Consider the following 23,703-nt stretch of genomic DNA (forward strand, 5'->3'; position numbering starts at 1 on the left):
GTACTGTAGTCCCGCGCGACTCACCAAACAAACCAAAAGCGCGTGTCTCGATTTCAACGCCGTTGAATTGAATTCGCACGCCTTTAAAGTAGGCTCGGAAGTGAACAAGTTTCACCGTACAAGAGACGCAGTGTTTAAATGGGTCATTTAAATTTTTTCTAAGTCGGTGGATTTAAGAATGAGTGCAGAAGAATCAGGGTTAAAAGTTGTTGACTTTTATTTCAGTTAGGAAAATGTCTCGGGTTAACAAAAAAAAATTCCATCAGTTTTTGGACTAAAGTTTCTTTGAAAATTTCAAGAAAAAGTCAGGGAAAGTCATGGAATTACAATCTTAAAGTTTCGTGAACTCTTCGAAAGTTGTAAACCTCGAAGTATGCTAATTAATTAACTAAAATCAGAAATTTATAGTTAATTGGAAAAAAATCCGTAACTTTTGTAATTATTTTCTGAACAATTAATTTTTGAATTTAGAGTATTCTAGAAATTATAAGAGATAAGTAACGTTCAGTGATACACAGATAGTGTTGGGACAGACTGAGGCATTACTCTCATAAGCTAGTTCTTTCCCCTTTTGGTTGTTTGGAAGAGGTGTGTGTCCCCATTTAAGGGTGGGGGGGTTAAGGGTCCAGGAGGGCAGTTTGGAGTCTTGCCTACACTAATCGCTCCATCACTCCCCGCGACTCATTACTCCTTTGAGGCATTAGGAAGGGGATCGCTTCCAATATTCGACCGAAGCCACGTGCCTCAGAAGTCGTAATCCAGCCGATGGGCTCTTTATAACCCCGGGGTCTATACGGTGAGATGAAAATTCTCCGAAGCCACTGTGACTGTGACGTTCTACGTAGTTTAGAACCCGACGTCTAGAATCTTCGGGCTTGACACGTGACCCTAGTAAGACCATAGACCCCACCGAAGCTGTATATTGCAAACAGCGCGACCTCCTAATCAGTCAGACTTCCGTAACTAGTTCACTGCCTCCTCTCTCTTCTATGGGTTAGAGTTATCAGGACGTGTTGAGGTTGTTGGGAAAGAAATTTACGTGTACGGGAACTGCTACTGCAACGTAAAAAATTGGTCCGGTAATTATAGCGTAGATCTGAACTAATTATTTGTTGTTTCGTCTAAAAGACGGCAACCTGATTCTTCCCCCTCCCTAATTGAACCTATTCACCCCTAACTAAATGTAACCTAACCTAAACCTAACCGTAACCTTTAAAACTCGACCCTACCTAACCTAAACCTAGCCGTAACCTTTAAAACTCGACCCTACCTAACCTAAACCTAAACCAGGCCCTAACCTTTGAAACTCGACCCTACCCTACCCTACCCAACCTACACCAGGCCGTAACCTTTGAAACTCGACCCTACCCAACCTAAACCTAGCCGTAACCTTTAAAACTCAACCCTACCTAACCTAAACCTAGCCGTAACCTTTAAAACTCGACCCTACCCAACCTAGCCCTTGCCTTTGAAACTCAACCCTACCTAAACCTAACCGACCACACCATGAACAAATAGGAAGGTCAGGTTGCCGTCTTATGCTCGTTGTTTTATTAAACATTGAGAAATCAATTGAAAGAGTTAGAACAACCAACCATATCATTCCATCCGAAGTGTAAAATATCAAATGTAGGTCCAAGGGGAATAAAATTGTCGAGCTTACTGGCAACCCCGGTAATCACGCACCATCGCTCCCGTATAATAAAAAGCGCGGGAAACCCCTCGCGCTCTAGCTCCTCGAGTTTCTTCGATTTAACTATAACTTCCCTTTTGCCTTATTTTTTCCTATTTCCACTGGGACCCCAGTTTTAAATTTTGGTGCTGGGCCTGTAGTGAGTGAATTATATAAGCGTTTGATTTCTACTCTGTTGACTCCATTGTCGAGTGGAAACCGATTGGGGCAAAGTACTGTGGGAATGTTCTCTCCACGTGGTTACGCGAGCACTATTTTGAATCTACTTCACCCCCATAATGGGAAGCGCTTTATTCGTTTATCATAACTTAATATTTAATAACTGATTCGTCAAGTGGGTCTTCTTGACTCGCTATACTCGCGGCGCAAGGTTAGTTTGTGACTGTATAGCGTGGGAATATAGGTGATTTATTGGTTTGTAGCGTTTAGGCCTAGTTTTTACGAATGATTTCAGATTCAAGGGTATTTAAAATTTAATATTGATTGAGAATATTAATATTTAGCAAAAAAGCGGGTTTATTATGTAGCTATTGTTTAGGAGTAATTAAAATTTTACGAGAATGCAATGAATAAATTTAATTCTTTTATACTTCTCATTATCATCATCCATAATGACGAATTGTTTAGGGTGTCCCATAGGGCATAAGTTTATAAGATATGTTCCTTCCATAAGTATGACACTACTTATACTTAATACTAGAGACAGCTCGAGCTAGTTCGAGAAGGACAAGCGAGAATTGAAGTACTAAACTCGGTTAGTGTTGCAGGACTTTCATCTAGGTCCTATTTAGTCTGTGCTAAGCCTTTTACAGCGCCTCACCAGACGTCGCTTCGCTTTACCTCGAATCTATGACCTACCTCCCTCAATTCATGACAAGCTCCAGTTTGTAACCAGTGACAAATTTACTTATGCTTAGGATAATATGTCATATAAGTTCCATTTCGACACTAAATTGATTTCCCCATAGAACTCAACTAACAATTGCGGGAAAACATTTAAGTTAAGCCTAATCTGTACTAACTACAACCGTGACAATATTTCAGTCTTGCTTTGTGACTTGTAGTATTACAGTTGCGGAATAAAATGTATCCCTTGACTTTAGTCTCCGCTCACGCAAATGAATTTAATAAAACAATCTACTCGAGGAAGCTGAAAACGAATGTAAGCAGGTGTTTAGAAACCTTTTTCACTCTCCTATAGCAATTCACTTTATTCCGGTTTCCTGAAAGAACATTAAAGGTATGGGATAACCCTAAAAGGGTTTTTGCAACTGACGGTCAATAGTACTTCAGTTAAATTAGTAATATAGCTGAAATTAAATTATTATCAATAGTTAAATTTCATTTTATATCTCGTACTCTCTCTCACACACTTGCTTTACAGAAAAGCAGCACCATACTGACGCAATGGTATTAGTTTTTACTGATTTAATTTAAAAAAATACTTAGTGTTAAGTTTTTTTTAACACTTCAAAACTTGGTTTAGGGTTTAACTAAAGAAATAGCAGCCCAAGAAAAAATTATGGTGCACCATTCCTTTAAGTGGTAAAAGAAAAGAAAAGAAAGCGACCCAAACTTTCAAATAATCCTTTAGAGATATTCTCTCCGAAACTGAGAATGATAAAAAAGTTCCTAGCGAACAAAAAATATCAAAAACAGACCCTAAGGCTGTTTAGTACGAAAAAAAAAATATTCGGAACTAAATAAAAAACTAGAAAGAGAGAGAGAGAGAAGAAAAAAGAATGTGGACGAAATTTGAATTTCTCCTCCTACTTTTCTAACGGTACAGCTTAAGAAATATTTTTAGATCATTTTTTTTCGCGCTCTTTTTCCGCACCATTTCCTTTAGGATTCTTTATCACGATTGGTTGATGGTTACTGTCTATCAGGTATTAAACTCCGCCTTTCCCCGTAGTTTTAGTGCGTGCTTTACCCGCGCGCATCCTCTTAGAATCCCTAATATTCTCCGCGAGGCGCGAGCCGCTCTCTCTCTCTCTCTCTCAGCTTCTTCCGATCCCGTTTTTCCCGCCTTTACTAGATCCCGCGCGTAAACCCCCACGTGCTTTCCCCCGCTCTTTTCTCGGGTGATGCGCTCTCGAATTTATCCCGCTTCTATGTTGGAGGAGGATTGTATATTGGAGTCTAACTGAGAAGGAAGGTCCCGCCGCGTGTGTCCCTCGAGTCCAATTTTACCTAGGTCAAAAATGTTTCGCAGTTTTTATACAGCAGTTTAGGAAGTGTTGTTAAAAAGTAAAATTTCCAAATTTGTAGACTCTTCCAATATTTTATCTCTTTAAAAATTGTAGTTATTTAACACGTATAGTACGTAATTTTTGCGCTAATTGTAAAGAAAATTCGTTCGTCGTTTTTAAAGTTTTTGCACAAAAACTGCTTTTGCGGTTTTAGAAATAAGTTAAAGGTTTGTAATAATTTTTTAATTACCGCATTTAGTATTTTTACCGCAGTTCTTTTTCCATTGACTATTTTAATTTAGGGTTAAATTTAACACATATCAAAGGAGAGGAGAGGACACTCTATAATTAATTGACAAGTTAAAATAGCTTAGAAATTAGGATATAATTAGAATTAAAGGTAAATTGAGATTATGGTATGCCCAATTCTTGAAGGTTAGATAAAACTGACCCAGTTTTAAATATACTGGGTGCCTCTGAAAGATCTGTCAGCGGTTCACTTTGGACTATTTCGAGTCTAAAACGTTATACGACATTTTGTCGTCTGGGCCACCGTTTGCAAGATATTTATAGTGTTTTAGGGACACCCCCTTAATTAAAATACCATTGTCTTTCAGTTTATCATGTTAATTTTAAGGGGTAATCCTTAAAACACTCGAAAACTCTGACCCGGAAGTCAAAAAAATTTCATTTTCGACTCAAAATCGGCCAAAGAACATTCTCAAACCTTTCAGAAACACCTATTGTATAGCGTAACTGTCCAAGAGTTAGCTTGTGCCCTGACTCATCTACAACTCTTTCTTTGAACTTTAAAGTAATTAATGTTTTTGCATTAGATTGGCAAGAAACGATTGTCTGGGCGTGGACGTCTTCCCGGTTGTGGTTCGGTCGCAGTCATCGGAACCTTCGGGTGTGTGTCGTCCGGGGGTGCGTCCGCCCCTCGTTCGACGTGCGGTGGCAGGGTGGCCGTCAAACCCAACTCCGAGAACCGAAGCCCCGGCGGCGGCTCCCATCGACGAGGATTACCGGGCAACACAAACGACCTCATGATCGAACAAACCAACGCGGAATTGGCCAGAAATGGTAAGCCAAAACATACTTATAATTATCTTCCTGAACATTCCGTGTCTTGAGATTAGGGTAGTTTCAATTTGTACAAGAACAGAAAAAGGTCGAAGTTCTTAGTACTGAGTGGTGCAAGCACCTAAGTTTGCATTGAAGATCAAATTTCTCAAAGCAGTTTTGACTGATCAGTAGAGAGTTAAGAAAATATGACCCCAATTCATGCAGTGACATTAATGTCATCAAAACCATAGAATTACCGTTTTAGATAGTAGGTTATTTTCATTATAATAAATTTGAAACATAACTCTTAATTATTCAAACCAATTACGTCGTACTTTTGACAACAATTATAAATTAACAACCATCTAATGGGCCATTTTAATAATTTCCCCTAAGTAAGTTGCAAGATACTTTGACTCACTTTAACCATAAGTTTATAAGATATGTTCCTTCCATAAGTATGACACTACCTATACTCCGTAATGCTAGAGACTTACAGCTCGAGCTAGTTCGAGAACGACGAAGAGAGATTTGATTGGCTGCAATCGGTTTTGCAGTCCATCTTCCAATTTAGTCTGTAATTAGCCTTTGACAGCGCCTCACCAGGTGTCGCTTTACGAGAATCTATGACCTACGTCTCTTCATGCCATACTTATGGAACATATATCTTATGAACTTATGCCGTAACCCATGAATGTAGGCTATAAATTTACGGAAACCATCTGTAAAAGCTCTATTAACATTCGATTATAACACCAAAACACATCAGTATTATTTATTGCTATTTTATTGCTGGGTTAAGTAACTTAAATTACGATTTAACCGCGTATGAACGTAACCCAAGTAGTTGCTTAGCGGTACGTGACACAGTTCGATATAGAGGCGCCCGAATACATCTAAAACCACGTGTTTTTAAGCCATTTAACAGCGACACCGTGATATCCCTAGTTTTATTGTACAAGTATCCGAGAGCGCGCATGCTGTATCGCGCTCGAACTATATATCGTGTCTAAAAACGGTGATATAAGCGTTGGAAAGATAAATTGAATGTTTATTGAAAATATTTTCCACCATTTTCAATATTAACAAACATAAATGTTATATAACGAAAGTAATTTTAAAGATACTATAGAACTTTTAAAATCTATGGTGGTAACGGAAAATATACTATGTAAGTTTTGGGTTTTATACTTTAATTGAAGTGTTACATAAAAGGGTTGCGTGTCGCTGGGTTTAGTAAAGGTTTTTTTTAATACATAACACATTGAAGGTTTCACACGGTTTAACAAATGTTTTTGGCCCTTTTACGGGGGTGTAAGATTAAAAGTTTTAATTGGTTGTCGACAGATCTAACTCTGAAAGATTATTGGTCTCTAACAAAGAGACGTTTCTAGGAAGACAATCTTCAAACCATTCTAGGGTTAAATATAAATTAGAAATATGAATTTTTCAGTATATTATAAAAGTCATTTAAGGATGACTTAGATGAATGAGGTAGTTAAATTACATATTTAAACACCTATAATTAAAATTGAAGTTCGTTATCCTTTATTATTATTATTACTCGTTGTTCACGACCATAATCCACTTCATTAACATAAGTCTTTGCAGACAGTAATACATCTATCCCATCCCCGTGCCAAATTTGCATAAATTAATTTAAACATGAAAAATATGTGGTTTTTTCTTAATTCCTACGCAAACGTGTAAGTGTAGCGGGCGATCACTCATTCAAGTATTCACTACTACATTAGTTGTCTGACGTTACCCGTAACCTTCTACCATTTTGTTAGTCAAATTTCCACTTTCTCTATAGCTTATCTTAACCATCATAAAACTTGTGAATCATTTGATTCGAGAGCAGTTTTGTTACAATAACGTTAACGTATTTATTCACGTAACAGATGTAGGCCTATATTTAGATTATAACTTTAATATTAAACTTCCTTGCAATATATTTAGAAATTAATATATAAAATTTTATTTTTTGAAAAATTAATATATATGAAATTTTACTCTAAGGTCTATACGAGGTTCTGAAAAATTGACGCTTCAGATATACTTGACCCGCGACTTATCAAGTATGTCACTAGATAGATAGAACTTGAGATTCCCATCCTCGCTTAGGCCTTGGCTACGTGTATAGAGTTCTCCCCCTCTGGGCTACTTCAGAAGTTCCCGCTTTTTTATGGGTACGAATTGGGATTGGAACCTTATTTTACATCGAAATCTATTGTATGAAAACGGAACGCGTTCTGACAATATTTACCTTTAACGTGCAGGGGACAGTTACGCGTAATTTTGTGGCGAATTTTACTAGGGAAAAGGCGTCATAAGTATGCGTGTAAAGGGCAATCAAGGGATGGTTTTATCATTGAAGTCATGGAATAGTCAGGGATTTTTGAAAATGAGTGTGAGAAAGTTAGGGGATTTCGTAATACTCCAGTTTCATTAACTACAGTGTATGTCATTTTAGCCGCAGTGTACCATTAAATTGGTGAGGGAAAATTACTTTGCACTGTCAGGGAAGACATGGAAAAGTCAGGGAAACGTTTGTGGAGTATTTCCTGTAACATTTAAACTCCAAAAATTCACGGATGGTTTGAAGGCATTTCATCTTCCCTACGTTGCGAATTACCGTACCCTCTCTACTATATTGTGGTCAAATACAGACCACTTCAACGCAATTTCGGGGACCTTTTTTTACAATGAAAATATTATCCATAAATTGTACGAATCCATTGCTACTTTTTGAATAACGAAAGTGTTGGTTGGTTAGGGTATGGTAAAAGTAACCTCCATTTTTCTACATCCCCATTCTTGTCTAGCGCCATTAGGGTCTAACCATGCGTAAAATCATTTCAATATCACGAATCCCACCCAACTTTTTCTCCCTATCCAACAATACGTTATTTCCACCAAGGGCACTCGTTATATACATTTAGATCAGGTTAGGCTTAGCCAAGGAGGTCGGTATTCTAACCTATTGACCTTTTTTCATATTTTGGCGGGAAAACTCTTACGTAACAATATGTTTCCAATTCCGTCGCATACTTCCCGAAAAACCTACCGACCCATAAAATATTTTAGATATATTTCTCACGACACTTTGAAAATGTCATTTCACCCACGATCAGTTTAGGCCTATTTCGGTTTTCTAGAATATTTTGCTTGGAACGAGTCCTACTGTCAGTTTGACAATTGTAATCAGTTTTATTTAGGTTTAGGAGAGTTTGATGAATTGTTAAGCCTAGGTTTATTATTAATAGGCTTAGTTTTCGATTTTTTTTTTTAGTTTCAGTTCGCATTCAACAAGATATTGTGGTTCTTTTTATGGAAGTATTAGACATAGAGTTCGACAACATGTTGAGATTTTTTTGGGAACATTAGGCCCAATTTTTGATAAGATATCACTATTCTTTCCTTGAAAATTTAGGCTTAGATTTAGGCCTAATTAAATTTATCAAGATATGCATAGTTATCTTGATAAGATAACCAATATTATCGTGAAAAAGCATCTTTCTATTTAAACTTTTCTTGAGAACGCAACGCTTGAGTTAAATTAATTTGCACTAAGGTTACCCTTCTTTCAAGCCTTTAGCCAGGAGTACCCTAAAGAGTTTTTCCCACCATTAAATAATATATTATCAAGCCTAAACCGAGGCCTAAACGATACTTAAGCCTAAAAACCACTCGAATCGAAGGGCCAACAGTTCTCGACCCCGTATCGACTCCTCAACAAAACAGAGTTCCAATAACACAACCCGGGAAAAAATATTTCTCCAATAATTAAAAAATATCGAACCCAAGCAAGCAAGGCCCTAGCTGATACCAACCAGAAGAGACCCTCGAAACGGAACGTGGTGGCAGGCGCGCTTTTTGACCATAAAAACACTCCAAGCGAACGTCGTTCCATCCTTGAAGGTTCCCGCCAGTTCCCGATAACTTTGGACCCCAAAACTATACTACTGAGGACTTTGAGTGAGGTATAGCCCTTTTTCCTAGCTTCTTTCAGATCATACAAGCTAGTGTTTCTAAGCCTTGGTTCGTTCCAAAGCCTATAAAGTGAAGTAAAAAAGGTATCTGTAAAAGGTGCAATGCCATTTTGGTTCAAACTCCCGGTGAAAATCAGGATGAGCTTGCATTTATTCCATAAAAGTGATCAAACATTAGTCGGGGTAAGAATTTCTGAAGGAATTGTACAGAGGCCAAGGCCCAAAAGACCAGACTAGACCAAGGCTTAGTGACCGAAGTGATAAGCTTTGATACCTTATTTGACACTCACTTCAAACCAAAGAACCGAACCAATGTATGTCCCCCGCTCTTTCCCAAAGTGTGGGAGTCCGAACCTAAGACTTCTCTCCATCTGTAGTGTTCAGAAAGGTCAAGCCTGTTCCCTTTGGGTAGAGTTACATCGATGTCATGCCTTAACTAACAGAACTCTTAGATTGAAACACGATTTTCCTTTACCATCTTCGAAGTGTATGCCCATTTCTGACCGGGAAGGAAGTTACCTACAAGATTTCGGGTCCCTCTTTTCAAACGCGAGCATTGAAGCGAATTTCTAGGTCTCCCTATAGAAAGTCTCTGACAAAACCGCAAACAAAAAGGTTAGACAACTGCCTGCGTGGGTCCATACGAATGGTCTAGTATTTACCTACAGGTACTTTCTCACCCCCCCAGTACAGTTGGTACAGATTACACAAAAGGAACTCGTACGCAAACTACGAATAATTAAGACATGGTAGTTAGGTTACACAATATACCAGGCGCCATGCACCAAAAATGCAAAATGTACAGCTAACAATACACTTTTCTTTCGAGCAGATATAGTAATACTTTAGACATAAGTAATATATAAATAAAAAGGGGTATATTCTTAATAAGGTATATAATTAATGATTTGTTGCAATTTTCAGGCGGTTTGCTAGTGGGAGGCGCCTCGTACCGAGGTGGTAAGGGAATTCCTCAACTAAGCTGTAAACAACAAGAGTTGTGCGTCGGCTGTCAAATGCCCATCGTCGATCGTTACATAATGAGGGTGATGGACAATTCCTGGCACGAGGACTGTTTACAGTGTTCCGTTTGTCGCATTCATCTCTCTCAGAGCTGTTATTCCCGAGACAGGAAACTTTACTGTAAAGCAGACTACGACAGGTAACCGGCGCTAATCATTTTAAATATATTGCGTTTGAACTGTCCGTTACGCGTATTTGAATCTTCTCTAATTAGGCTTAAAGTTGCTTGGTTGGCAAGTTTGTATACGCTCTAGACGATTGATTAGCCAATAAAACCCACCAATTACTCGAAACTCGAAAGATATACCGTGTAATCCCTTATTGATTAATAAGTTAGGTAAGGGTTGTAGATGAGAAGGCTGAGATACTTTGAAACAATTGAATACGTTTTTCGGTAAATTTCTTAAACTCTATTTATTTTTAACCATGGGGTTTACGGCCGTAAAATAACGAGGAAGATGTTGATTAGAGTTAATTAATAAATTAAATTTCTACATTAATTGAAACAAAAACCAAATTTCAAAACGTTATTGAAACAATAAACATGAAAATTTCCCGCCATAATATCTTCCAAAGATACCCCGCGCCACGTGACATGAATCACTCTCTAACTAAATGGGAATTCAAACTAGTTGCTAAGCCTAACTAAAATTCCATCCCTATGATGCGGAAGTCAGTTCCTTTCTTCCTATTAGAGAGTTACAGTTTCACTTCTTTTTAAAGCCATTTGGCGCCCCCCTGGCACCGGCAGTTCCTCACCCTCTCTAATTTCTCCAGAATAATATATTCTATTTAGCCAAATGTAAATGGCGGAGTGATTCTTTCAAATCGGGAGAAAGAGAGAGAGAGAGAGAGAGAGGGGGCGAACCCCACTGATCACTAATCGCTGTGATATAGGCGTGAAAAGGCCATGGGGGGAAACTTCTGACAGGGTTTGGGGGGGGGGGAATGGTATAACTAGGATGGCCCTGAGCAGGGTGGATAGAATTCCAGAGCCCCCACCCCCAATAATCCCTCATTGTTTAATAGGTAAGTTAGTGCCGCCAAGTTGCACGTGCAAGCTGTTTCGCTGCATGCACCGCTCTAGGAAGGATTTTGCGCGTTTCCACTTGTGTAAGCTAAGGCCTAACTTAGGCCTAACTCGCGCCATATTTATAATATTTCTTTCTTTCTTTTTTTTTATTCCACGAGCTCCCTTACTAGCGCGCGCGTCACGTGTTTAATGTATGGATGAATATATTTAGTAGGGAAGTAACTCATTTTTCGCCTAACGAATGGTTTTTACAGAATTTTTTTCGACCTCCCTAAGTTTGTTACGCGTATTTTTACTTGTAGGGCCTGAAAGATTGTCTGATTCTTAATTTTGATATTGATTTTTTAATGATTTTGAAGTTTTCTAGAGTTAAACTGAAAAATAGGCTAGTTTTAGAGTGAACTATAAGGGCATTAAGTAAAATACTGTCGAAAATTGATTCAATCTTAGGAAAAGTGGTTTAATTAGAGTGGTTTTTATTTTTTTTCTTAACGAAAATTAGTTTTAATCTTAGAAAAGATGGAAATTCTCCTGGAGAAACGGTTTTAATCTTGGAAATGTTTGAAATTTTCATTAAAAAAACTGGTTTAGTACTTAGAAGAGACTACAATAATTTTTTACGGTAGAAAGGGCCAAAATTATCGCAGAATATCGGATTGAAACTTACGGACGAAATATTTTACCAATCTTTCAAGTCCATCTTTGAATTAAACCAATTTATCTTAAACGGAATTCGCGCTTGAATTACGTGAGACCCAAAATGAAAGTCCAAGGTAACAATAAGTTACAAATTTATCCATTAATAACAAGTTTAAAAATTCCAAAATTTAAATTTGAAAAAAAAAAAAAATTATATTTTCTATTATAATTGAAGAATATTCAAAAAGGGATATTAATGGTTAACCACGATGATGTTAGCCTTAGATAAAAGCGATAAAAATCACCCCATCAATTAGGAGCGTACCGCTAGCCGCAATATTATCAATTTTTATTATATAGGAAACTCCCATATAGTCCCCAAATATTATAAAGAATATCGATGTATGGCCCACGCTTAGACACGAGCCAAACGTTACGTATACGACATATACGATTTTATCTTGAACCCTGTTAGGGCTGTTTTACACTTACATGTCAAACCTCCCCATCTCCAGAAAAAAAGGCCCAAAAATACTAAAGCTGTCCGTAACAAGTTGGGAAAGTCAAAATAATACCTCTCCACGTGCCTCCTTAAAATTGGGCAATGTTTTTATTTTAAGTTCTTCTGTTACCCTGGGTCTGGGCGCGAACGTCCAGAAGCAAAATAGTCTGGTGTTCTGTCCACCTTTTTTTTAAGACGGAAATTTGATTGGTATGTAGGCATCAAAGACGTAAATTCAAACAGTACGGACTGATAAGTTTGAAGTCTCGTCTAATGTCTTTGCTGACAACATAGCCTATCAATGTTGCTTCCGTCTGAACCAATCAGACGACACTCCCCCTCCCTCCTTTGAAAAGGATCTATATGCCCCAGCTTAGAAACGGTATTGGTTCTACAGGAGAGGGACGGTCTGAAAATGTTTTAGTAACTTAGTCCAGAATTATTTTACTTATGCTGGGGAGTGATATCGAAAAGCCTGTAGATTTAATATCAAGCGAGCGCGCGCTGTATTGTCCATAACAGCACGTGCCATCCCGCCCTATTCATAAAGGAGGGGTTCTGGAACAGCCCTGGTGTAGCTCCAGCGCGCTAGCAATACCCCATACACGTGAACTAGGGGATTAAGAACGTGAAATCGATGCCGCACGCTTCAAACTTCCTCGCGCTTTACTTGTTCCCGCTCACTCCCGAGGACTTTTGGCGGGAGATGAGAGATGGAGAGAGAGAGAGAGAGCAAGAACGCGCGGGAGAGTGAATCTCCCGCCATTTTTTAGAGAGGGTCTAGCTGACTTTTTCCTATAGCGTTTTTTGAATATTATTACTTTTTTATTCTCGCTCTCGGTTCGGAATTCTTAGAATCTAGAGAATTTTTTATATCCCAGTATATTTTTCTATTTGTCACTGGTTGAAATATGAACATAGAACGTAGCCCAAGGGTTTCAGTTATTGTTTAGCGATTATGTTAATTTATTTATTTATTTGAAATAGCTTATTGTCTTTGTAGTTATAAAGAGTTAGTTTGTAGTTGTTTAATTATAAAGGAGCAATAACGTATATGGAGGTACCAAGGAGTGGAAAAAGTAATATAACGTAGGTTTCCGGGCTTATTTCTCGTTGAAAGTCTCTTGCCATCCCAAGATGCCCTTCTCTAACTCCCAAAATAGTGTTCATATAGTCCTTAAGCGACTAGGACCTGAACTAAAAATACTCCCTAATGTCCCTGCTGATGTAATTTTGGCCGCTTTTCAAGCCACTCAAACGGTATACCTCTCGAGTAACGTCGGGTATATAGTGGAACCTCTCAAAAGTCCCTGCATGCTTCTCCTGCCAAGGCTTATGCGGGGTTTAGTTGTAGAGGCTGCTAAAAGAGCCCGGGTTTTTTAGGCGGGAAGATATACTATATTCTAAACGCGTAGGAAAGGTCGCGGAGATCGAGTGAGTACCTATAACTCCAGAAGCGCGATAATCTTAGCTAAGTTGGCTCGTGCTTATACCGTATTAGACCAAGGCTTAAAGAAAGTGTCAGGATATTGAAAATTAGGCTTAGCAATATGAAAACGTTAATAAAGCAAGCGACATTTATGTATTAGAACCCAATATTGAAAGAAGTATAGCATTTATCGCGGTTAGAATATAGTTTTCAAGTAAGGTTTACCTCAGACTGGACTCTATAGGCATATATCGAGGAGTTCCAGCTTGTTTGAAATCAGTTTTTTTCCTCTGTATTAAACTATTGTAGGCTTTTACTATAAATTCATTCAATTGAAGGTCATATGATTTTGTATTTAACACTTGTACTCCAGAGTTGGATTAAATATTGGTTAGATTAAGTAAAAATGGAGGGAATTATACCAAAATCCGTTGCCATGTAGGATTATCGTGTATTTTTTGTGGAGTAGTTCTGGGAATTTTTAGATGAAACTTGGAGATCGAAACGAAATTCCTTTCAATATTTTTATGATAAAAACGTAATAATAAAAATCACATCTGTGTCCATATATATACTGAGTGATTACTAAGTATTCGTATAATTGAAAACGAATTTCCAACCCAAAAAAAAAGAGAAGAGAAAGAAGAAACTGAAGTATTTTTGTACGGAATCTCATGGCTCTAATGTATAGCATAGCTCCCAGAAGCGAAAATTCGTACAAAGTGGAAATACCTAAGGGAGGATTTATATATTTCGATGATTGTTAAGGGGCGTGGTCTTATGTTTCTTTCATCTTTTATGGTAACCATAGCAACGGCCGGAAAACGTATAAGAGATCATATGATAGCGATACACAAAGAGATGCGGGAGCTAGAGAAATCTGATCCCGAATGGTTGCTATGAGAGCTTCAATATATATGGCATCTTCAGCCACCTGCATGAAGACCTAACTGTCATACGACAAGGCTTAACGAAAGAATGCGAAATATATATGTATACTCATAGACCAATTGAAAACTGGTGTACTGATTTGCCGCATCAATTTGCGTCTACATGTTAAACGCTATGTTTGAGGAGAAAACCAACGCGTAGGGGTTTAACCTTGCATGTTATTTCTATGGGCCCCTGTAGAAGTGTTTCACTCGCTGAACACATCTTTCAATTGAAAAAAGAAGTTCAAGGTTTCTTGCTAGTTTCCAGTGTTTATCGTGTAAAGGTACTTCGTTAAAATTTGTACTTATGTCGTCACTGGGATGTCCTTGTTACGTTTACTGTCTACCTTCCAAACAAACTATAGAATAGTGATTCCACCCTATAACGAAAACTTTTATCTTTCAATCCGCCATTTTCCAAGATGGCCTCGGATTAGAAGAACCTTTCTTATAACGTGTCAGCTTTCCATTACAAAAGCCATAGCTTCTACTGTAAACCTGACCCATTCCTAGCCTGCAATCAACCAACCCGCTTCATCGATACCAAGGCTGCTTATTGACATTATAGGGCCTATATACGTAGTTGGAAGTGAAGTTAGTTCTTAGTCGCCCTTGTACTTTCCTAAGCCTTGGCTCCCCTTTTACGAGTATCTTTGTCATCTTTGGTGGGCGTCAGCCCTAGGCTTTATTTACCCACGCGGAAAAATCAACAGAAGCCAGAATTTTTTTCTCTCTTTCTCTCTCTCAGAACCCTCCCAGCCAGTAGCCCTTCCTTCTCTGTATGCTTTTCCAAAACTATACTTTTTTTTTGGTGTAGGGTTTATTTAAAACATGACCAAGAAAGTTTAATATCAAACTGATCTCTTGCAGTATTGTTATATACGATAAAACAATGGGCTTACTCTGTTACTTTGATATTAGAAATCTAGCATAAACTTTGATTTTCTTTTATTTCGAAATTGGTTCTAGGAAATGTGTTTTGAATTACAACCTACATTCGGTGATCCTTTTGGAACTTTTTAGCTACTTACGTTTGATCCTGGGAGGGTCTTGGCCAACCATCGTCTGCTTTTGTTGCATTACAAAGGCTTAAATAAGTCAATTATGTCTTTAAATGTTCTCAGGTTTATTATCAGTTCTCGGTATGATCAGTTTGGTAGATTATTGAGCACTGGAGAGAGTTTCTCGCGCAATTTTTGAGTCACACGCAACTTAGATAAGTACCTACCAAGTACCAAGACGCGCTGTTGGTCAACATTCCCACCGGTTCTATAGGATGAGTCGCGGTTTGGAGAGCTAAACAAAGATTACTATCAGCCCCCATCCTAAAAGATATAAATATATACAATCGTATAAAGCTCTCCTATCAAAGTTTCCCGCTTTTTTTTGCAGTTTTTCTCGTGGAGTCAGTTTTATGGGTAGCACGCGATTCAATTTTATCAATACAGATAACAATGTTTGATTCAGTCGACCCTACTTGAAGTATATATGACTTACTTGTAGAAAATATCATCGAGTTCATAAGTATTGAAGATTTTGTCACTTACTCCGAGTCCTTAAGCCTTTTTAATACCAAATTACTGAAAACTTCATTTCCGTCTTAGTTTACCCGGACGTAAGGTCTAAAATTATTACAAAACCCTACGCCGTAACGCCTTATCTTCATTGCAAATTAACCTGTTATAGATATTTTAATATTTTTTGAGGCGAAAATGACTAATATTATAAAGTTGGAGTAAAAACGTTAAATTTAAACGATATGTCGTCAACTTTCAATGGTTTACTAACTAAAGACACTCTAGACTGCGTTCTTAGGCTTACGAAGGGTATCCAGCCTTTGATAATATAGTCAAATGACATTTGTAATTTGAAAGTCGTGAAAAACGTAAGGGTCGTAATGACTTTTAACTTTAGGCGAACCCGACGATATTACAAAGTTTTTTCTAGCAGTTTTTATGTCAAGGCTTAGTGACGGTGTCACTATAGTATAATGTAATTGGTTAAATATAGACCAATTTTGTTCAAAATGGAAGCGTTTAACATGCCCTTTAATATAAAATAACGCGTTATAAACAAAAGCTAAGCCCCTTTTTTGCGTTAAATACCAAACTGAACAAAAGAAAAATTGTGAGACCTAACACGGAAGCTGAAGATTAGAAGAGAGAAAGGAATATGCTTTGAAAAAGATGGGCAAGGCTTAGCAGACTTTAGGTTTAGGCTAGACTTTCCTAGCTTTACGCTTCCCAATAGGATATGTCTCGATCTTTAGGGTTAATACCGAATAAGGCTGTAAGGTTTAGGGTCACCTAAAAGGGCATCCTTGGATGACTTAGGCCTAAAGGCAAAGGATGGAGGTGGGAAGTGGGAACTTCGACGAGACACTGTGGAATATAAAAGGGAAACGTCGCGGGGTTTAAGGCCCAACAGGGGGCTTGGTCCCGTATTACTTTGCAGCGTACCTTAAGGCAATACTACACAGTTTTATGACCTTTTTTAGAGACAAGTGAGGCTGTTTGAGTGTATGAGGCAGACTGTAGAGCCCCGTGCGCGGCGCTTTCACTACTAAATCCTCATCCCGAATTGTTGGCATTCCTGTGATACTTTCTCCAAGTCTTTTGAAAAGGAAATATATTACTAACAGTCGGGGGTCGCTCGCTCTCTCTCGAAAAAGGACCCAAGCCTATTCGCGCCCAAAGTAGTAACGCAAACGAAGCTACAGTATGAATGGTATGGGTCTTAATCTTGAATTACTAGATTGGAAGGTTGTTCGTTAGGGAATTCGTGCACTGCAATGATACTTAGAGATGAGGGAGGAGCATGCATCAGTTTCAACGTGGCCCAGCTCTGGCAGTTTACACGCCCATTAAGTTGTAACACATCCTGGGAGAAAGGAGATTCCTGGTGTCGCTTCTATTTTTTTTTGATTGATAAGGTTCGTGTTGCAATTGTAGCAATGACGTAGGAATGGAGAAGGATTTTACAATGAATTTTAGTTTAGTTTAAGACAAGAGTAACTGCAAAATTTTGAGCAAACGTACCTCGTAATGGAGTAAGTAAAATGTATTCCAAACTTAGCTCATTCATTTTGGTATGTGTTTTCAAAAGGGGGACCGTAGTATCGTGTGCTTCATTAGGAGTAAGACGGAACATGGATAGGGCTTCAATGTTACCAGTCCATTATAATTCTTATAATTTGAAGCCATATGTAACGTCTTTGTTGTCCACATACCAATCAATGTTATGTATTATGACAGCAATATGGTTAAACACTAGACTCGGTTTTAACCGCCTAATTTAGAAGTTGATCTATTTGAAGTAACTTAACCATCCAATCTACAACGCAGCTTTAAAAACTAAGCTCTATTTTCCCCCGTACGTTTTCATGCACAATTTCGCCGCGAATGATTTTTAGGTTCAGGGGAAATTGTGGGGGTCAAAACGGGGGGTTAGCAGACTATATTGGGGTTTTAGTCTAACGATTGGGAAATCCAATATCAAACCGGGCTTCTTTTTACGGCCCCGCTGCTGTGCAATAGGGGTCGGGGGCATTTCTAGGGGCAAAGAGAGAGAGAGAACCTCCTTGTGTTTAAACGAGGGGACACCGGTGAAGAAAAAAAAGCGGGGAGGGGGTAGCGAAGAACCCCTCCCTGTTTGTTCCTTATTGAAATTGTCAGCGCCCGGTTATATTAGTGGATTGAAAAGCCCCCTTTTTTACTACACGTGAAAATGCCGCTTCATCAATTTCAATTAAGGTTCTATGAACGTGGTGTAAACCTGACTTGCGCATATTTTAACTACTATGTATACCGATTAACTAGCTTATTTTATTATGGTTTTTTTCTTACTTGAATGAATTTTAAATTTCAAGTTTATTTTTTTTTGTCCATGTTGCGTTTGTCTGTCAGGGTGGTTTCGGTACGAGTTTTGTTCTATATCAGGGTTTTAATTGTACCTGCAAGTCATGGAAAGGTTGCTGCAAAGTTGGAATTTTGAATAAGGTTGCTGTGAGATGTTAGGGTATTTTAAAGAAATTGTCTTAGTTGTCAGGGAATATGTTTCGGTGATTTTCCTGTAGAACTAGAGTGTGGTATATTTATTTGTTCATGGTAGTAGGGTATTATTTTTAAGCATAATATTGTGAGGTTTTTTTACAAGTGAAGTGAAGAAAATTGAAGCTAAAAATATCGCGGTTATGTTAAAAAACTTCAATTCATATTTTTTTTTGTTTCATTTTAGATTGTTTGCAGTGAAATGCACTGGTTGTAGTAAGGCGATCGCACCCTCCGAGTTAGTGATGCGAGCCTTGGACCACGTTTACCATTTGGCCTGTTTCGTCTGCGTTGATTGTGGCCGACAATTACAAAAAGGTGATCAATTCGTCATTAGAGCCGGTCGACTTTATTGCAGGCCAGACTACGAGAAAGAAATCTCCGTCCTACAATTATCTGTTTCCAGAGGTGAGTTAATTAATTGACCTTTAATTTGTAATGAATTATTTTTTAACTATTTTTTTCTACTTTATCTTCAGGAGACACACCTCAGAGTGTTGTAAATGGTAGTCAACCCTCGACGCCTCTGACACCTGGTCAAACGACAGTTCCTCCACGACAGGATGGTCGAAGAGGTCCTAAAAGGCCAAGGACAATCTTAACAACAGCACAGAGAAGAGCTTTTAAAGCGTCCTTTGAAATTAGTCAAAAACCTTGTCGGAAGGTAAGTTTAATATAAGCCTTTTTAAAAGTGGGGGGTAATATGGAGTCTGGTGTTTGACCATCTTGCTCTAAGACGGAAAATACGAAAAGTCTATTAGAATTCAAGAGTTAAGATCGTTGTTTACTTTGTAGGTCCGAGAATCGCTGGCGAAGGAAACGGGTCTAAGTGTCAGAATAGTACAAGTCTGGTTTCAGAATCAAAGGGCGAAGGTACGTTCTTAAAACTTACAAAGTTGCGCAGTGCATGGAAGTAGCAAATAATCTTTGAATGTTTTACAGCTGAAGAAAATTCAACGGAAACAGCAACAACAACAATTGCAGCAACAGCAACAGGGTGACGGAAACGGTGATGGAAAAGATGGCAAGAAAAGAGGCGGTGGCAATCAATCCATGCACGGACACTCGACGGAAACAAGTAAGATCATGTTTTAAATATCGATGAGATGATATACCTCTCCCATTCTTTTCAAAGTTAAGGGTGATCCGTCAAGATGATGGTATATGACCTTGTCATGGGTTTTCATTGATTTTTGTAAGATGTTTATAGAATTTTCAATATTTCTATGTAGATTCTCCTTATTCACGACTGGCGTCTGTCGGAGACCATGATTCTTCGGATGGTACTCAATTCCCAATGACCCCCGTTGGAGGTTATTCAACGCCAGGACCTGATGGTAAGCTTATGACCTTTAATTGACAATTAAAAAGTTTAAAAATACCTATTATTATAAGAATATCCTTTTAAAACATACACTTGAATTCAAAGCAATTAGCGCGCAAAATAGTTTTATTATAGACTTAACATAAACTCCCGGACCCAAGGGTTATGAACTCGTTTAATTTAGTCTTGAAATTCCTTACTAGGTTACTATTCTCATTCAAACGGCGGTGGAAATTCCTACATCAAAAGCGAGCTAAGTTTGGAAAGTGACGGTAGTCTAGGCGGACTGGAAGACGTTTTGATCGGTCACGGAGGATCATCGGCCGGTACGCCGACCATGCACGGTGGAGATTCCGGAGGAGGATTTTTCTCTTCGGCCGTTAATCCCATCGATAAACTTTACTCCATGCAGAACTCTTACTTTAGCGCTAGCGATTGCGAGTGTTTACAGGGACAAAACAGCTAAAACGAGGTCCCTGGAAAAACGAGCCCGAAATATGGGCTCAGCCTACAGTTGGCCGTACGAAAACGGTAATTTTGCGCGCGCGCCGGTTTCTGCGCTTCGAAATGGCCCTTCTTTAAAGGAGTTGTAACTAACGCTGTTGGTCATTAAGTGAAGCTATAACTGTAAGTATGACAATTAGTGTTCTTTTAAATAGCGGATATTTTCGCGAATAAGGACTTTAGGTTGAAAGTGAAAGATTTATTTCACTAGAGGATGTATGAGCTTAAACTTCAGTGCAATGTTGTCAGAGCCTTTGTGAGTCAAATTGGTGGAGTACTGAGTGAAACTGAAGTGGTAGCATTTATCTCCGCAATCAATGTCTTTCCTTACTCACCATCGGCCTGGCAACACTGGGGAAATGGCAAAGTTTTGTATTTTGTAGGTTTCAGCTGAAAAGTTTTCAGTAACCAGTGACAAACTTATGGATATGATATTTTTTCTAGAATCAGTGGAAGAGTAAGGTTAGCTGACGTAGTATATTGTCATACTTGCATTATAGGTTAACTTATGAAACCCAGTAGTTAATGAAAGGATAGTTAGGGCGGGCGGAGCCTAACGAGATCTCTAAATTTCTATAAAGACAAAGGATAAACACATAAATATATATATATTATAAATACAAAGATGTAAATTTACGTGAAATTGTAAAATACATAAAAACAAACAAACAAACCACATTAACATAAAAACAACACACAAGTGCTTTGCCCTATAAATATTTCAAGTTTGTGAGATTTACTTTTAATTTTTTATTTAATTTAATCATTCACCGCTCCTTCCCTCCCTTCCCCCTAAACCACCCATCGCGGACTTCAGTATTATCTTACAAAATAAAAAGGAGATAAAAATGCATTGTTTTTTATTCATTTAATGAATTCAGAGACATAATATCGTTTGTTTCTTGTTTAAGCCTATAGTTGATTGCTGAACTCGTGCTTAGTGTATTTTAATTGCAGTGATTGTCTATATTTTGGCCAAAATCTATAAATAATGAATTGTTGAAGCTTAGCGTCAGGAAGTAATGGTACTGAGAGGGAGGAGATACGGGGACGTGACTTCCATATTGTATGGCTTGAGCTGATGACCCTCAATATGGTCGCGAAATTCGAGGTATGTGATAGGAGGGATTTATGTGACGGAATAGTTTATTGGCAGCAGGATACGTTGTATTATTATAATTTTACCTTTGGGGTTTTGAAGAAGACTGCTGTGAGGTAAGCGTTTATGGTGAAACAGTTTGTCAGGTGGTCAAAAGGTGGTGAGAAAAGGGAGTAAGTTTAGATTGAGGGGTTTTTGCAAGTTAAATAAAATATGAAAGTATAACGGGACGTACGAGGTTACCGCCCCCTTTTCGGAGAGTTGGTCTGTCAAGGCTTTGGACGACAGGGAATGTCAGCCACTACCTAAGCGCCGCCGACAGGTTATGGCAGCGCCCACAGAAATACCTCTCGTAAATCCCGTATAGTTGATGTCCAAGCGTTTGTTGGAAAGAAACACGCGTAGTTGCTCCCGAAGAAAATAAAAAGGAATTTTTATAGATTAGTGTTGAAAAGAATGAGGGTTAAGTTGATCGTTAGTTTGATGTGGATTTAAAGTTTTCAGGTTATCAAAGGTGGGCTTTATTGCATGAAAGTATTTCAGGAAGGTTTGAAATGGTTTAAATTTAGTAGGTGCAATTTATAATAGCGATTGTCAAGAGTTTGATCAAGAAGGGCACAAAATTGGAACCATTTTGATATGGCACTCGTGCAAGTACTAATATATTCGAGAAAGTGTTATTAAATAAGAACAAGTAACAATTTTTTGCAAGTTCGGAGAAGCTGATTTTATTGGTTGCAATACAAAACGATTGTCGTTTACACAAGAGTAAGAGAAAATGTGTGGCGGTCGGCAGATGGTTTTATTAATGTTGAAGGATGGGCTGGGAACAGACCGCTTAGACGGTATGGTCAGTTGAAGAATCTTGGTTCGGGCATTCTAGAACCGTACTCGGAAGGGTCGGTCAGTTGAAGAATTTGACCTTGTCATTGTTGAAGGTTACTCGTAAGGGTCGGTCAGTTGAAGAATCTTGGTTCGGGCATTCTAGAACCGTACTCGGAAGGGCCGGTCAGTTGAAGAATCTTGGTTCGGGCATTTATTAATTTATTATTTATAGGTGTGAAACGGCAAAATGATAGGATATTTATAGGTTGAAACATATATCAATTTTATTCGTTTAAAATTAGGAATTATTGGAGTTTTACAGGAAGTATATTACATTGGAGAGTAGAGATAAACATATTTATAAGAATATGATGAATAGTTAATCAACTTTGGACGAGTAGTTAATAGTGTAGCAAGTAAATTATTTAGCATGAAATTTTTATAGTTAACTACCTTAATTTTTTTTAATTATTTTAAATGTCAGGTAGAATTTGGACTAGTTGAGGGTTGCCACGAAATTTAAAGATTGAAATTGCCGACTTTTATTAGGATATTTCCTGACAAGTTTAGGCCCAATTGTCGTTATAGAGAGCTTTGAGATGGGATAGTAGTACGTGACACCCTCCCAAGTCGTAGCGCTGTTCCGGTAGCCATATTGGTTGGCTTCAGCTTCATTGCCGCTTTAAACGCACCAATTTGGCAGCGTAAATTATGTCACGAGACTAAGCCCCTTTTGCAAGTGAAAGCTCTGTTTTCGAAATAAGTAAACAATTGTATTTAAATGGTCAGTTGTATTTTTAGCAAAAACACACAGTTTATTAATGGTTAAGTCTACGAATAGATTTTTCTGTATGGATAGTGATATTGCAAGGGTCCGAGGGCAAGTTGAATAGCCAGCTTCCATTGTAGCATAACTTAACCCAAGCGTAACGTAATGAACAAGAAGAACAGAATGTTCTATTTGTAAAGTGTGCGGAATTGGGCTATGATTCTTGACAATTGTGGGGAAATAGGCATCGTCGGTAAAAACGTCTTTACGTATTTATAGTCGTATCTATCTTATTACGTATTTAATTATTGATTTACGTACTTATTTATTGATAGATTTAGGTATTTATTAATGTGTTTGTGTAGAATGGGGACCCGACTGAATAGATATATATATATATAGTTTTTTTTTGGTAGCAATTTTTCATGGTCGAGTGTCGAATAGAATACGCCTTTAGGTTTTGGATCGATTTTAGGCAGCGTTAATTTGTATTTATAGTGCACTCTTTGACGCGAGAAATGAATAGTAAACGTTTAAAGAAAGGAAACGTAGTTTAGTGTTAATATATAGTGGAATGAATTTTTATAATAGCGGAAATCTGTTGTCGTACATAGAGTTATGTCAGAAGCC

General features: G+C 38.1%; 1 protein-coding gene across 2 annotated transcripts in view; it reads left to right on the forward strand.

The window, feature by feature from the left end:
- Positions 1-21,233, forward strand: part of LOC149690666 (LIM homeobox transcription factor 1-beta-like) — a 28,275-nt gene extending 7,042 nt beyond the window's left edge. The window contains exons 2-9 of one of the 2 annotated variants that reach the window (XM_089870242.1): positions 4,722-4,968; positions 9,870-10,107; positions 18,740-18,960; positions 19,032-19,216; positions 19,348-19,425; positions 19,495-19,630; positions 19,785-19,889; positions 20,080-21,233. In XM_089870242.1, coding sequence (XP_089726368.1) covers positions 4,932-4,968; positions 9,870-10,107; positions 18,740-18,960; positions 19,032-19,216; positions 19,348-19,425; positions 19,495-19,630; positions 19,785-19,889; positions 20,080-20,342 — 1,263 coding nt within the window. In that variant the 5' untranslated portion in view covers positions 4,722-4,931 and the 3' untranslated portion in view covers positions 20,343-21,233. Of the gene's footprint in view, positions 1-4,721; positions 4,969-8,915; positions 8,937-9,869; positions 10,108-18,739; positions 18,961-19,031; positions 19,217-19,347; positions 19,426-19,494; positions 19,631-19,784; positions 19,890-20,079 lie in introns of those variants that run through there. The other variant, XM_089870244.1, reaches the window with a different exon arrangement.
- The last annotated feature ends 2,470 nt before the right edge of the window (positions 21,234-23,703 follow it).

Source organism: Phalangium opilio, unplaced genomic scaffold, assembly GCF_054372755.1.
Source record: "Phalangium opilio isolate 3A_F unplaced genomic scaffold, DU_Popi_V2 ptg000031l_1, whole genome shotgun sequence".
NCBI classification, from domain to species: domain Eukaryota; kingdom Metazoa; phylum Arthropoda; class Arachnida; order Opiliones; family Phalangiidae; genus Phalangium; species Phalangium opilio.